This window comes from Carcharodon carcharias, chromosome 17 (assembly GCF_017639515.1).
Source record: "Carcharodon carcharias isolate sCarCar2 chromosome 17, sCarCar2.pri, whole genome shotgun sequence".
Lineage (NCBI taxonomy): Eukaryota > Metazoa > Chordata > Chondrichthyes > Lamniformes > Lamnidae > Carcharodon > Carcharodon carcharias.
This window is the reverse complement of record NC_054483.1, coordinates 49169161-49181996: the sequence shown is the minus strand read 5'-3', so window position 1 is coordinate 49181996 and position 12836 is coordinate 49169161. Positions and strand designations below refer to the sequence as shown.

At 39.5% G+C, this 12836-nt stretch overlaps 1 protein-coding gene and 1 long non-coding RNA gene across 7 annotated transcripts in view; one reads left to right on the top strand and one right to left on the bottom strand.

The window, feature by feature from the left end:
- jmjd1cb (jumonji domain containing 1Cb) overlaps positions 1–12836 on the bottom strand; it is a 304442-nt gene that overhangs the window by 5718 nt on the left and 285888 nt on the right. For all 6 annotated transcript variants that reach the window (XM_041210479.1, XM_041210481.1, XM_041210483.1 and 3 more), the window contains 6 exons: positions 12504–12675; positions 12144–12234; positions 9722–9852; positions 9519–9635; positions 2219–2358; positions 1539–1712 (listed from right to left, as the gene is read on the bottom strand). In XM_041210479.1, the coding sequence (XP_041066413.1) occupies positions 1539–1712; positions 2219–2358; positions 9519–9635; positions 9722–9852; positions 12144–12234; positions 12504–12675 (825 nt within the window). The remainder of the gene's footprint in view (positions 1–1538; positions 1713–2218; positions 2359–9518; positions 9636–9721; positions 9853–12143; positions 12235–12503; positions 12676–12836) is intronic.
- The window catches only part of LOC121290204, an 89247-nt gene that overhangs the window by 61716 nt on the left and 14695 nt on the right, over positions 1–12836 (top strand). The window lies entirely within an intron of this gene.

Below are 12836 nucleotides of genomic sequence, written 5' to 3'. Positions count from 1 at the left end.
TGTATTTGGGTTTTCAATGAGTATTCAGATAAGGTTCCACACAAAGTTAGGGTTTGTGGGATTGGGGGAATATATTAACATGAATTGAGGATTGGTTAACAGGGGGAGGATATTAGGAATAAACAGCAAGTCATTTTTGGGTTGGCATATTGTATCGAATAGGGTATTGAATGGATCAGTGCTTGGACCTCAGCCATTATAATCTATATTAATGACTCAGGTGAGGATGGTGAGTCTAATGTACTCAAGTTTGCTGAAAATACAAAGTTATGAAGGAAAATAAGCTCTGATGAAAATGCACAGTCACAGAGGGATACTGACAGGTTCAGAGAGTGGACATGTCAGATGGAATGTAGAGAAATGTGAAGTTATCCACTTTGGTAGGAAAAATTCAAACGCAAAATATAACATAAGAAATAGGAGTAGACTGATCTGATTGTGGTTTTAATTTCCAGCCTCCCCCATAACCTTTAACTTCCTTGTATATCAAAAATCTGCCTAACTTAACTTTGAACATATTCAATGACCTAGCCTCCACTGCTCTCTGGAGTAGAGAATTCCAAAGACTAATGACCCTCAGAGAAGAAATTCCTCCTCATCACCATCATAAATGGGTGAACCTGCACTTTGAAACAGTGTCCCCTGGTTCTAGATTCCACCATTAGGGAATCCATCCTGTCAAGCCCAATCAGAATCTTTTGTTTCAAGAAGATCACCTCCCATTCTTCTAAACTCAAATGAATATAGACCCAACCAGCTCAACCTTTCTTCATAAGGCAACTCCTTCATCCCAGGAATCAATATAGGATTTTTTAGATTACTGTGAAATAGTTAGAGACTGTAAACATTGGTATTCAGAGGAGCCTGGGTACTCTTGTACACAAATCACAATGTTAACATGTAGATAGAGCACAAAAATAGAAAGCAAATATTGTTTTACCTTTCATTACAAAGAGATTGGAATACAACAATCAAGAAATCTTACTGCAATTGTAATGGCCTAGGTATGACCATACCTGGAGTACTGTGTACAGTTTTGATACCGTTACCTAAGAAAGGATACAGTTGTCTTGGGAGTGCAATGAAGGTTCACTAGGCTAATTCCTTGGCATGTGGATATTGTCCTGTGAGGAGAGATAGACCTATATTTTCTAGAGTTTAGAAGGAGAAGAAGTGATCTCATTGAAACAAATAAAATTGTTAAGGGGCTTGAAAGGGTAGATGCTGGAAGGATGTTTCCCCTGAGCTGGAAAGGGGTCACAGTCTCAGATTAAGGACTGAAATGGGGACAAAGTTCTTCATTCAAATGGTTGTGATTCTTTGGAATTCTCTATCCCAGAGAGCTGCGATGTTCAATTACTCAAGACAAGCGAATGATGGGTTTTTGGAAACTAAGGGAATGAAATTACAAGGGGATAGTGTAGGAGGTTGGAGTTGAGGTAGAAGATCAGATCTTAGTGAATAGCTCAAAGAGCCAAATGGCCTGCTCCTATTCCTTATTTTCTGAAGTGTATTGGCGGAGACTGCCCTTGAATTACCTGACGCAGTGCCCCTGCTGGTATTAAGACTGCATCACCCAGGAACTGAAATATGGACCAGCTGCGTATTCCACATTCTTCATAGAGCTTCTGGCGCAGTTTCTTGTTCAGATAACAAGTCTGATCACGGATTGGATCATGTTCAAGTGATTCCTGATCCTGCTCCTCATTAGCCTTTTTGATAGAAGTGCAACAAATTAATGAATTTTCTATCATCCCTGCATTGTACTCAGATTGTCAAACACATCTCTAATGTGTAAAATAAAGGGTTCTGGCCCTAGGCCAGCCCTGATTTCATACTTTGACACAGTTTTGTTAACACAGAAGTAAAATTAATACAACTTCTCCCAGGGAATATAAACTTGAATATGGGCAGATTATAAGGCGGCATGTTATTTTAATAACATTTCTTTTACAATGAAAGGCTTGAAAAATGTCGAACAATGCAATTTCAATTAGAAGAGTTAATTCTTAAATATCTTGATTTTACTTAGTGGTCCATTATTTCAATACAAATAGAAAACGAAGCAATCCAAATTTTTTTAGTCTACAAAACCATAAAACCTAACCTATTTCCAAAACCATCTAACAGGGCCAACATTTTGGTTATGTACTACAACATTGCAGATAATTGCACTTTCGCTGAAGTCTTGTGCAGTGTAAGTACATAAATTGCTCACCTTTTGTAGAAATGCCCGTATTTTGTTTGAATCTTTGGCTGAAAAAATGTGCCACAAAGCACCTGGCGTCTCATCACCATCCTTCAATCTTTTTTTTGTGGTTTCATCAACTTCATCTTCGTCAATTTTTGTCAAGATAGCTGGAAAAACAAATTGGTCGATTTTGCAAATGGTCCATTGCTCAAACTTGGCTGTTTTATGTTGCGCATATGGTATTGGAAATAACATTTACAAACTTGCAATAGAAAAGATGATTAAAAATGGTTCCAATGATCTATACAAGATACTTTACCTAGCCCATGCAGAGTTCCTCTCGTTCTTCAACTAAACAGGTTTCTATATAGATAGATAGATAGATATACATAGATATATATATATATATATATATATATATATACCTATGTTCCCAAGTCAACAAATTCCACTGAGGATGTGGGAAACATTCCTTCAGAGACAAAGCTTCTTAGAGAACAAAATGCAATTTCAAACAGTGATATAAAATTCTCTGACCTTAGAGGTAATTTGATTTCATTAGTGAGTTTTCCCTACAAACAGCTGCTGGGATAGCATGCTATTAAAGGAAATGGTAGGCAGGGAGTGTTTTCAGTACTAACTTTTTTTTACTACTTACAAAATATTAAAACGTGAGCTACAAGTTCCTATCTTGAGGGAGATGTCAATGCTTTTTACTATTTAAGCTCTCCTCTGAAGCCTGCCATTTTGTTTTTCTCTTGCACCACAAAGTTATTCTAATAATCTAAGTTCCAGCATGTGTCCAGGAGTGGCTCATCATGCTAATACAGAATTAAGTGTTTCAGAGTTGGCTGCATTCGCCACCAACACCATGCATGCATAGTTGTAAACATCTTTAGAGGGAACAATATGCAGCAGGTCATCACAGTCTGGAATTTCAAAATATTACAGCACTAAAGGGAAGCAGTCTCTTTATAATATTTGCAATTGTGGCCTCCCTGCAGTTTCTGAATCGCCCACTCCGAAGCTTTTTCCCCTTAATCCAGGTCTGTCACCACGAACAAGCTGTGGAACTGTAGCCGTCACCGGGTGGATCGGAAACCTGCCCTTCTCTTCCAGCCAGGAACTGTGGATGGCCATGCCCTGACTACTTGCCTGTCACAGGGCTCAGAAACTGGGTGAATGGCTTCAGGATACAAATAAGGTTCAACCAGCACTGTCTTCCCTTTAAATGACATCACTGGTTTCTGCTCATGTGCAGACAAGTGCACATGCAGACAGCTATCGGTGGCAATCTTGTGTTGGCAGGAGTGTTAGGAATTGGCTTATATCCCAATTTAGAAGCAGTTTGCAGGACTGTTGTGTATTTGGCTCAAGGGGCAAGGATTTATGACTGGAAACGTTCCATCGGTCTTAGAAGTTCAGACTCCTAAACCATCTTTTTCCCATTCAATAATCAGCCATTAGGTTGCCAAAATGCCAGAAAATAACTTGATGAAATTGTGATAACTGGACTAATGTGGAACAAAGCTTGGAAGACCTCACACTGATCATTCCTTCTTTTAAGTAACCATTCACTGTGTGCCAAGTCACACAATAAGTGAGATCTTTAATCTAATTCAGTGTCCAAGGTAGTCATCACTGATGAACAATACCTCTGATTCTAAAATAATTAGTACAGTCATGTCCAACTTAACTCATGCAAAATGTTAAAGTTCAAATGAAGGCAGGAAGTGGGCCAACAGGATCAGAGACTATTTCTTTGACACCTACGTTCAAGAGTTTAGCAACCCACTGATTTAACATTCTATTGATGCTGCCATCAATTATCTTGTTGATGAAAGGGACCATTTTGGCATTGTCTCTCTTGCTCTCTCTCTGCTTGCCATTCCCCCACCCCACACAACCTGACTTCCCCAATAACTTCTTTCCTTAGTTTGGAAGAACTGGTCTGTGTCAGTTCTGACAATGCATGCTCATCCTAGTTATAAGATAAAGTTTGCCACAAGAGGAAGATTAGTTGGACACACTGCAAAACTAGTCATTGCTTCTAATGCCCCTTCTTGATCCACAATTCATAGACAAAGAAATTGCATTTTTATAATGCCTTTATTGTGCCCTAAGACATCCCAAACCACTTCATAGCCAATGAATTACTTTTGAAATGCTGTCAGTGTTAAACACAAAGCTGACTAGTTCTAGGACCAGCTTGGAAAATAACACAAAATTTAAATATATCGTGTAGCCCTTCCCATGTCAGAGTATTGGATCTGACCATGAGTGACTGGAAAACCACTGTGCAGATGGGTTAAATTTTAAAACAAGAATTGATATAAATCAAAAGATCTTTCAGAAGAATGAAATACTGCTAATTCTTAACTACCAGTACAAGCCCAAGACAAATGCAATACTAACAGAGAAACGTGTCTTAGTTGTACAAAGTGCACAAAGTCACAACAGTTACAATGCAAGGAAAATAGTGAGATCTAAGGGATTTTCTAATCATGGATTATGAATGGGCAGAATATCTATCTTAACAAGGTATGCAATGGATGGGAAATCATGTGCTGGGATAATACAACATGAACTTAAAGGGGAAATCAATTGAAGTGGAGGGAATTAGTTATCAAACCTGAATCAAATGAACCTATGAGTTGGCTCAACTGCACTGCAAAGTTGTGATCGAGAGCAGCTCCCCACATCACTTGAATTATTTGAAACCAGAGTTGGGGCTATGCTCTTCATCACACTGGGCAAAATTCCACCCCCCCACTTTGGGAGGTGGGGAGAGAAGAGGGGAGTGCGTGGGTTGGCGGCTCTCTGATCGGTGCCCCCAATTGGGGGCAGAGGGGCGCCACCATTTTTAGTGGGCAGGCCAATTAAGGCCCGCCCAGCATGACATCCGCAGAGAAGCCTGATGCGCTTCCTATGCACGAGGCCGGGAGGGGGGGTGGATTCCGAAAATCGGAAGTGCGCTCCTTTGTGCGGACCTGATCTCCCTGAGGTTAAGTGCTGCCTCAGGGAGATCGGTTCCCAAAGTAAAAAAGTTACTGCAGTGAAAATTTCATTCACCATCCATGTTCCCTCATGTGACGATGTCACATGAGTTGGCACATGGACATAACATTAATTAAAAGTGCCTGTTAATTTTTTGATTCTGCAATGAAACCTCATCCCGCTTTTGAATGGCCTCGATAGGCCGTTGACAGGTCGGCAGGCACATAGCTGACTCAGCTGCGCCCCCACCGACCTGAAAATGGAAATGATGTGGGGTGACATCAGGAGTTCCACCCAACGTCATTATGTGTCATTTTACACGTCGGAGAGCGGGCCCCGCCCTCGCTCGCCGACGGGAAATTTCTTACCATTATGATATTATGCTATAACAGGGCTCATGGGCACCAATTAGATGAAATGGGAAAAGAAAAGTCTTTATCCTTTGCATCTGCATTCAAAGCTGTGATATATATGCAAATTTCTTTATGGTCCTCTATTTCCTGGAAATCAAAACAATTAGCAATTTTAAATGTGAAGTTTTTCTTCAATACTCCATATCAAATAGACCATAATTACAATTTTTTTTAATGTAAACAGGTAACCCATCACAACTCAATCTAATATAAAACCAGCTATCAATCTAAAGTAAAAAAAGTCAAAGAAAGAAATATTTATTCTTTTGATTATGGGAGCTAGGCTTCCATGTTTATGTACATTACACAGCGGCTACATCTCAACATCATTACATTTAATTTATTATGAAGGGCTTTGAATCTCCTGAGGTCAAGTGAAAGTTTGTTCTTTCTTTAGTCAGCGACATCTAAAATCTGATTTAATGTTTTCAGTTAACGTTAAGAAGCAGCAGTGATCATAACTCAATGAATGGGCAATATCATCTGACAGTCTGGGCCACAGATGTCATCAATGGTGTTCCTTAGTTAGCTCTTTAAAAGGCATGTTTAAGAAAGGAAGGTGATGTACACAAATGGCTGTCACATTCCATATATTACAACAGGGACAGGAGTTCAAAAAATACTTTATTGGCTGTATGGCACTGTGGGACATTCCAATGTCTTAATTGGCACTATATGAAGTATTTTCCTTAATCTAAACAATGCAGTAATTGATGACAATAGTGTTACACTTGAACCTCCAATCCTTTAAAAAGTGTTTCTAGCTTTGTGGTTGCTGCCTCCCCTGTGTCATAATGACAAGATGGGATTTACAGAAGGGAATCACACAAGTGTGAACCTTATCCTAAAGCTCTGCAGCACAGCATGTTGAAACATTAATTTATTTACTTATGTCTGTGGATACTTTACATTAACTTTTTCCAAGACATCTTTCTTGGTCCATATTTATAATGGAGACCGACAATGTAAACTTGTGATGCTGTCCTTGCTCTTATAGGTGGTGGCAGGAGTTCACAATGTCAGTGTGACAAGTTTACATCAGCAGTTTTCATTACAAATTCCTATGTCTATGTTTAGAATTGAGATATAAAAAGGTCAGAACGTGAGACTTAAAAACATGAACTTAATCACATCCGCACATAAAGGTCAATTTTGGCTTCATCTACGGATAATGTTTGGCCGTGATTTCCATAGTACAGTACTACAGGAGATTAAATAATTGTTCACAATCATTTGCACAATTTTTAAATGAAACTTAAAACCATGGTCTACTGCTACATATGAATGTACTGTTGATTTTCTTCATCTGTTAAGTTGCCAATAAAGAGAAATGGAAACTGCCAAAGGCACCATTGGCTTGGTGCTGAATTTGATTATTGAAGTACACCTCTTGACAGGAAATCAATATCACCAGATGGATTCTCCCTCATGTTCCACAACTTTACCCTGGCCTATCTGAAGCTCTCTAATCTGTGCTGGGCTAATCACAGATGGGATAGGGGTAGGAGTGCTAAAAAAAAACAAAGGGGGGGGCGGGGGTGATTTTCATACTGGGCAGACTTATAACGTAGCATATAGGCCACCTCTTATACACCAGTCTGATAATCCTTTCCAATGGTGTCAATGGGAAGGAAAATTGGACAGGATGCATAATGGGTGCCTAACTTGTTACGGTCAGTTTATTGCTCCCATTGAAAGCACCCGAGAGTTCCTGAAGGGAAAATCAAACAGGATTTGGAAAGTCAACCAAGAATCTCTTCCCTGATTGCTATCCTGCAACACCTGCTGAAAGAACATGTGCTTCTCTCCTGAGTGAGGACAAGACCAGTCAAAGGAAGGCTCACATTCAGGAATGGAGAATAGTCAGCTGAGCAGTTGCTGGAAAAAAGTGAAACAATATACCAGAAAGGAATATTCCAAAGTATTTTGCAGGAGAAAAAGGAGGAGAATTGATTATTTAAAAATGCCTGCACAAGAGCTCCCAGTCAGAATGGCTTAGAATCAATTAAGTATTCAGTTGCATACTAGGTAACTGACTACTGACCTGATCTAGGAACTTCATTGAAATTTTAAGCCTCAATGAAGTAATAAGTATTTGACAACCAGGCATTTACTGATTTCTCCTTATTGATTCTTCTATATCAGAAACTAAACTGGGCAAGCCATATAACTGCAAGTTCAGAGATAATAGAGCAGTTGGTCATCAAATTAGTTTTAGAGACAATTGCAGATTCCCGACTCCCAAGATGGTGGCTACGAACAAGTTGGACACATGGATGGATGCATGGATCTCAATTACACATCGGTAGATATCAATCCCTTGGTGTGGATGAAGGAGAATTGGCCATCTTTTCTCTGCCAACTCAGGTGTGACAAAAGTGCATATGATGCATATGTTCAGTGGTTGGCTTATGGAATCAGATCTCTAGGGCTTTTTTAGCACTTATAAATGGTGCTCTGTTTGGAAGTTTGCAGCAGGGAATTTGTGGATTTTCACATTATCTGCTTTAGAGTGTTTGATAAGGTGTCACCTAGTGACACTTCATCAAGTCCTACAATACTCCGAGATATCTGCATTCCTCCAAATCTGGCCTTCTGCACATCTTCGCTTTCTATCGCTCCATCATTGGTAGACATGCCTTCAGATGCCTAGGCACTAAGGAGCATTGTACTCCCTAATGTTCTACTGGTAAATTCAGGTGGTTTAATTTGATCAGTTTGCATTGAATCCATGGTACAGAAATAGCCTTTAATTATTAATAATGGGCCCAAATGAATAGAGTTATCACTAGAATGACATTCCATCCCAAGCCATGTTTTGTTACTGGTTGCAATCCATACTAAGCACACAAGCTCAATAAATATGAAAAAAGAAGCATCAACTGGGGAAAATCAGTACATGCCTAGTTGGCAAGCATTTATTTTATTACTTAATTGAGATTTAAGATTTCAATGAAGTTCCTAGATCAGGTCAGTAGTCAGCTACCAACTGTGCAATTGAATACTTCATTGATTCTGAACCTTCAGCACCATTCTGACTGGGAGGTCTTGTGGCGCAGTGGGTTGTGTCCCTACCTCTGAGCCAGAAATTCCAGATTAGAGTCCCACTCTAGGACTTGGTAGTCATGGAAGGTGCATTCATAACATGGCTAAACAGGTTGGCTATCAACCTGCAATTCCTTTCAATACACCTATGGCAGATGGTAAAGGTGGGAGAGTCTCCTGCTTATTGAGAACTTGCAAGAAGCAACTGCAAACCACTGCAGTACCTTGCTAAGCATAATTATGGGTTAACATATGGAAGTTCATGATCACCAATGCCCTCTTAGGGTATGGTACCTGAAGAGAAATATAGCATCATTCTGTAATCATCTGAGTGGCTGTGGCAATTTTAATAATCTTAATTCAACAAGCTCCATTATGCCACTGTTTCTGTTGGGGTGTGGAGCTTCTGGTAATTAGCCTTTAAAGGTTTTTGGTGAGAGTTTTGGGGGAGCAGCGTAGAAGTCCAGCAAATTATGGGGTGGTGCGCATAATGACGCAAGGCACCCATGACAACTTTTTTGAAAGTCTCCTCTGTAATAATGCAGTAACAATATAGCATGGACGCTTTCAGCAAATTCAGGTCCATGAACTTCATGTTGCTGGTTACTGTTGTTCATCAAATCAGAGTTAGTCAATTGAGAAACCATTTGAGGAGAGTGTACTTGTGGTCAGATGTGAAGGCCTTTGAAACCAGTATATGTTTATTTAAACTTCACTGTTACAGAAAATTGTTTACAATTTTTGGTATGTTTAACATTGGTGTTACTTATAGTCTATGTCATGGATAGACAAATAGCTCAAAATACTGTAGTAGTGACTCCTTAAAAAAAATCCACCCAGTTCACCGTGAAAACGAAGCTTTGAGAAATTACCTGCTTTGTGATTGTTTCCATTTCCTTTTGGCACACCAACGTAAACAAGCACATTGACTACATCAGCAACGTCTAGGTGGAGATTGATAGCTCCATGTTCCTTAATTGTTGACTGTCCTGTAAATGATACAGTCATTTAGAAAGTAGCACTTTCCAACCAAATAGCTTATAATTGTGTAGACTGCAGGGTGTGTTGTGCTTACCATAAGCACTATACAGTCTGGGCCCTAAATCTGGTCGTACAAAGAAATTTGGTAGCCGGGATGCCAAGTTCAGATTTCCTTCTGGATCACAATACTCTGGCAGTGGTAAATTTTTCATAAGGTCATCAAACCTATAAGGAAATAAAAGACAACTTTGAGATTCTGTACATATAAGAAAAGAGACTTTGCAAGGACTCAAAAATGAAGATTATGGACGATGCTCCTGGAGACATATTTTTCACACCACAAGAGTCGAACAACTACAAAGCACAGTAACAATAGACTATTCACGCAGAGCTGTATCATAACGTCAAAATAAGTTACTGAAAAAAGTGGTTATAACAAAAATAGAGCACATGGATTCAAGACACAATAGTTTATATTTACATAGCACTTGTAATAAATTACTGCAAAGCACTTCAGAGCTTATTAAACAAAGTATGATACCAAGTCACATAAGATGTTGGCCTGGATTTTCATCCTCGAGGCGAGTAGTGAGAGTCAGGAAAATTCCCAGCTCAGTCCACCCACCTTGGGATAAAGATGGGATTTTCATTACTGGGTGTGGGGGTAGGTGCAGGCTGCAGTCAGGCCAGCCGACCAGGGAAAGATTTTGGAGGCAGGCACAGGGGCTGTCAGTTTCAAGGTGGGCTGTTTAAAAGGCCCGCCTCAGTGTTGAGGCCCCAATAACACTGGAAAAAAAGTAAGGCCCTTACACACCCCAGCCCTACACATTTCCCATGCCCTCCATACCATGGTATGGCACTTCCATGCCCATTCACCCACTATACACTTTATAGAACCAATGGGCCCTATAGGGACAATTGGATCTGTAAAAAAGTTTTAAAAAGTCATTCATTGATAGCTTTCCATTTTCTTTAAAAAACTGCTTTTACTACAGGCTAATTAAAGTGTCAATCATCCAGATTATTTAAAGTATCAATAGCAAAAACTGCAAGCACCTGAAACCTGTTTATCTTGTGTAAATAAACATTGATTTTTTTTCTCTCTATCAATTGCCAGAGCTGTCAATCACACAATGTTTGCCCCTGAGCTCAGCTGTTTAACCTGTCTAGAAGATGTTTGAGCACCTCGATTAGACTATTGAAACAGTTGAGCTCCAAAGAAAACATTGAGAGGTTCACGGCTCTGGCTCTTTGATCTCTTCTGTTAATTGCACAATGTTTATTTACAGAAGGTAAAGAGATTTCAAGTGTTTGCAGTTTCTACTATTTATACTTTAAAGGGTTTGGATGATTGAAACATTTATTGGCTAGCAGTTAGAAGTTTTTTTAAAGTGGAAAGTTATCAATGAATGACTTTTTAAAAGCTTTTTCTACACATACTATTGTCACTAAAGGGTTCATTGTGCAGTGGGTGAATAAGCATAAAAGTGCCATTGCTTGGCATGGGGGCATGAGATGGACATTTTGAACTTACCCTTCAAAGGGTTCCCTCATCCAGACTATGGTTCATTGCACCTCTTAGGTAGTGTGAAGCATGACTCTTTGAAAATCTGGTCTGACTCCATAAAATTTGCAGACAGCTAGGTCATACATACTTATGCAACGGAGTTGGCAGGTCTGAAGTGCAGGGTCCAGACTTGCGATCTGAACCAGCCCACACTCTGAAAAGGCCCTGATGAAAATCAGAGATTGCAGCAACAGGGTCAGGAATCCCAGAATTAGATCCCAGCCGCCATTTTCACCCTTCCACGTAGTCTCCCCGACTACATGAAAATCCAGGCCGTGAGGTCAAATGGCCAAAGGTTTGCTCAAAAGAGAGGTATGTTTTAAGGAATATATTAAAGGAGGAAAGTGAGTTAGGGAGGCAAAAAGATATAATGAGGAAACCCCAAAGCTTGGGACTTAGGCAACTGAAGGCATGGCCACCAATGTGGAGCAATTAAAATTGAGGGTACTCGAGATCAGGATTAGATAAGCGCAAAGATCTCACAGCTAGATGGGTTTCTGGCAACGCAAGGGCCTGAGGGATATGATTGTTAGAGCAGGAAGGTGGGGCTAAATGGTCTCATCCAATAATTTTCTACATGCTTAAATTTTTTTTAAAAAGTCAAGGTAATGCACTTTGTCATAGGTAGGAAATGGGTTCATCTATTATAATTCCCAAGTTCCTAATTTTATTCCTGCCACAGCGGCACATTTTCTGGAAGGGAAGAAAACAACTAGAAGATATATCTTATAATGGATACGGCACTCTAATGCCCCTTCACACTATCCAAAGCGACAGATCAAATAGTGAACATGACAGAAAGGTTGGGGCATGTTGCTGTTCACTTTGGAATGGTGCAAGTTGCAGGCAGACTTGAAGGGAAGGAGAAATAAAGCGTGCCAATGCAATTAGGTATAAAAAGAGAGCCATCAATCAAAATTCAGGATGCATTTTCAGCTGAAACTTTTACCTAGAAGGCATAGTGGTTCTGAAATCTTCACCAGAGGGCCAATCCTTCAGCTTCAGTAACATAGACTCCCCACTCTTGGATTTGAATCGTTCTGGACAGAAAATAAAGATGTCAATCATTCCAGGCAGAATATAAGTGCACTAAGCTCCGAAAGCATGAACTAAAAGATTCTTTAGTGACATTCAAATATTTAACATACAATTGCCTTTGGAAGAAAGTATATTGACCATGTAGGCAAAAAAGCAAAAAAATCCATTTGCAAATGAAATCATGAATCCAAACAGTTAATTTAGTTTAATTGTTGGCTATAGCCACGACAGTCCTGAATCACCCACTGATACCATGTGAACGGCACTTAACTGGTTAAGTCTTCAAAACCATCCCAGAAGTCTTGAATCCTTACACTGGAGATCATACTGCCGTCTTTGTAGTTAATTAGGTCAACCTTCTGGTCTCTGAATTCCTCACGAAAGCTTTCAGGTTTCCAAATGTTGGAATTTAGTTTTTTATGCACGCCAGATACAAGAACAGGCTGAAGATTTTTGAAATCGTGAGAGAAGCAGAAGAAAATAGATTTTAAAAAGAATATCTTCCAGTAAAAAAACAATTTTGATGTAATTTCAGATGAATTAGTTTTAAAATATATTTGTATCCAATTCTAAAAGGCCAATCAATAAATCATATTAAGTGAAC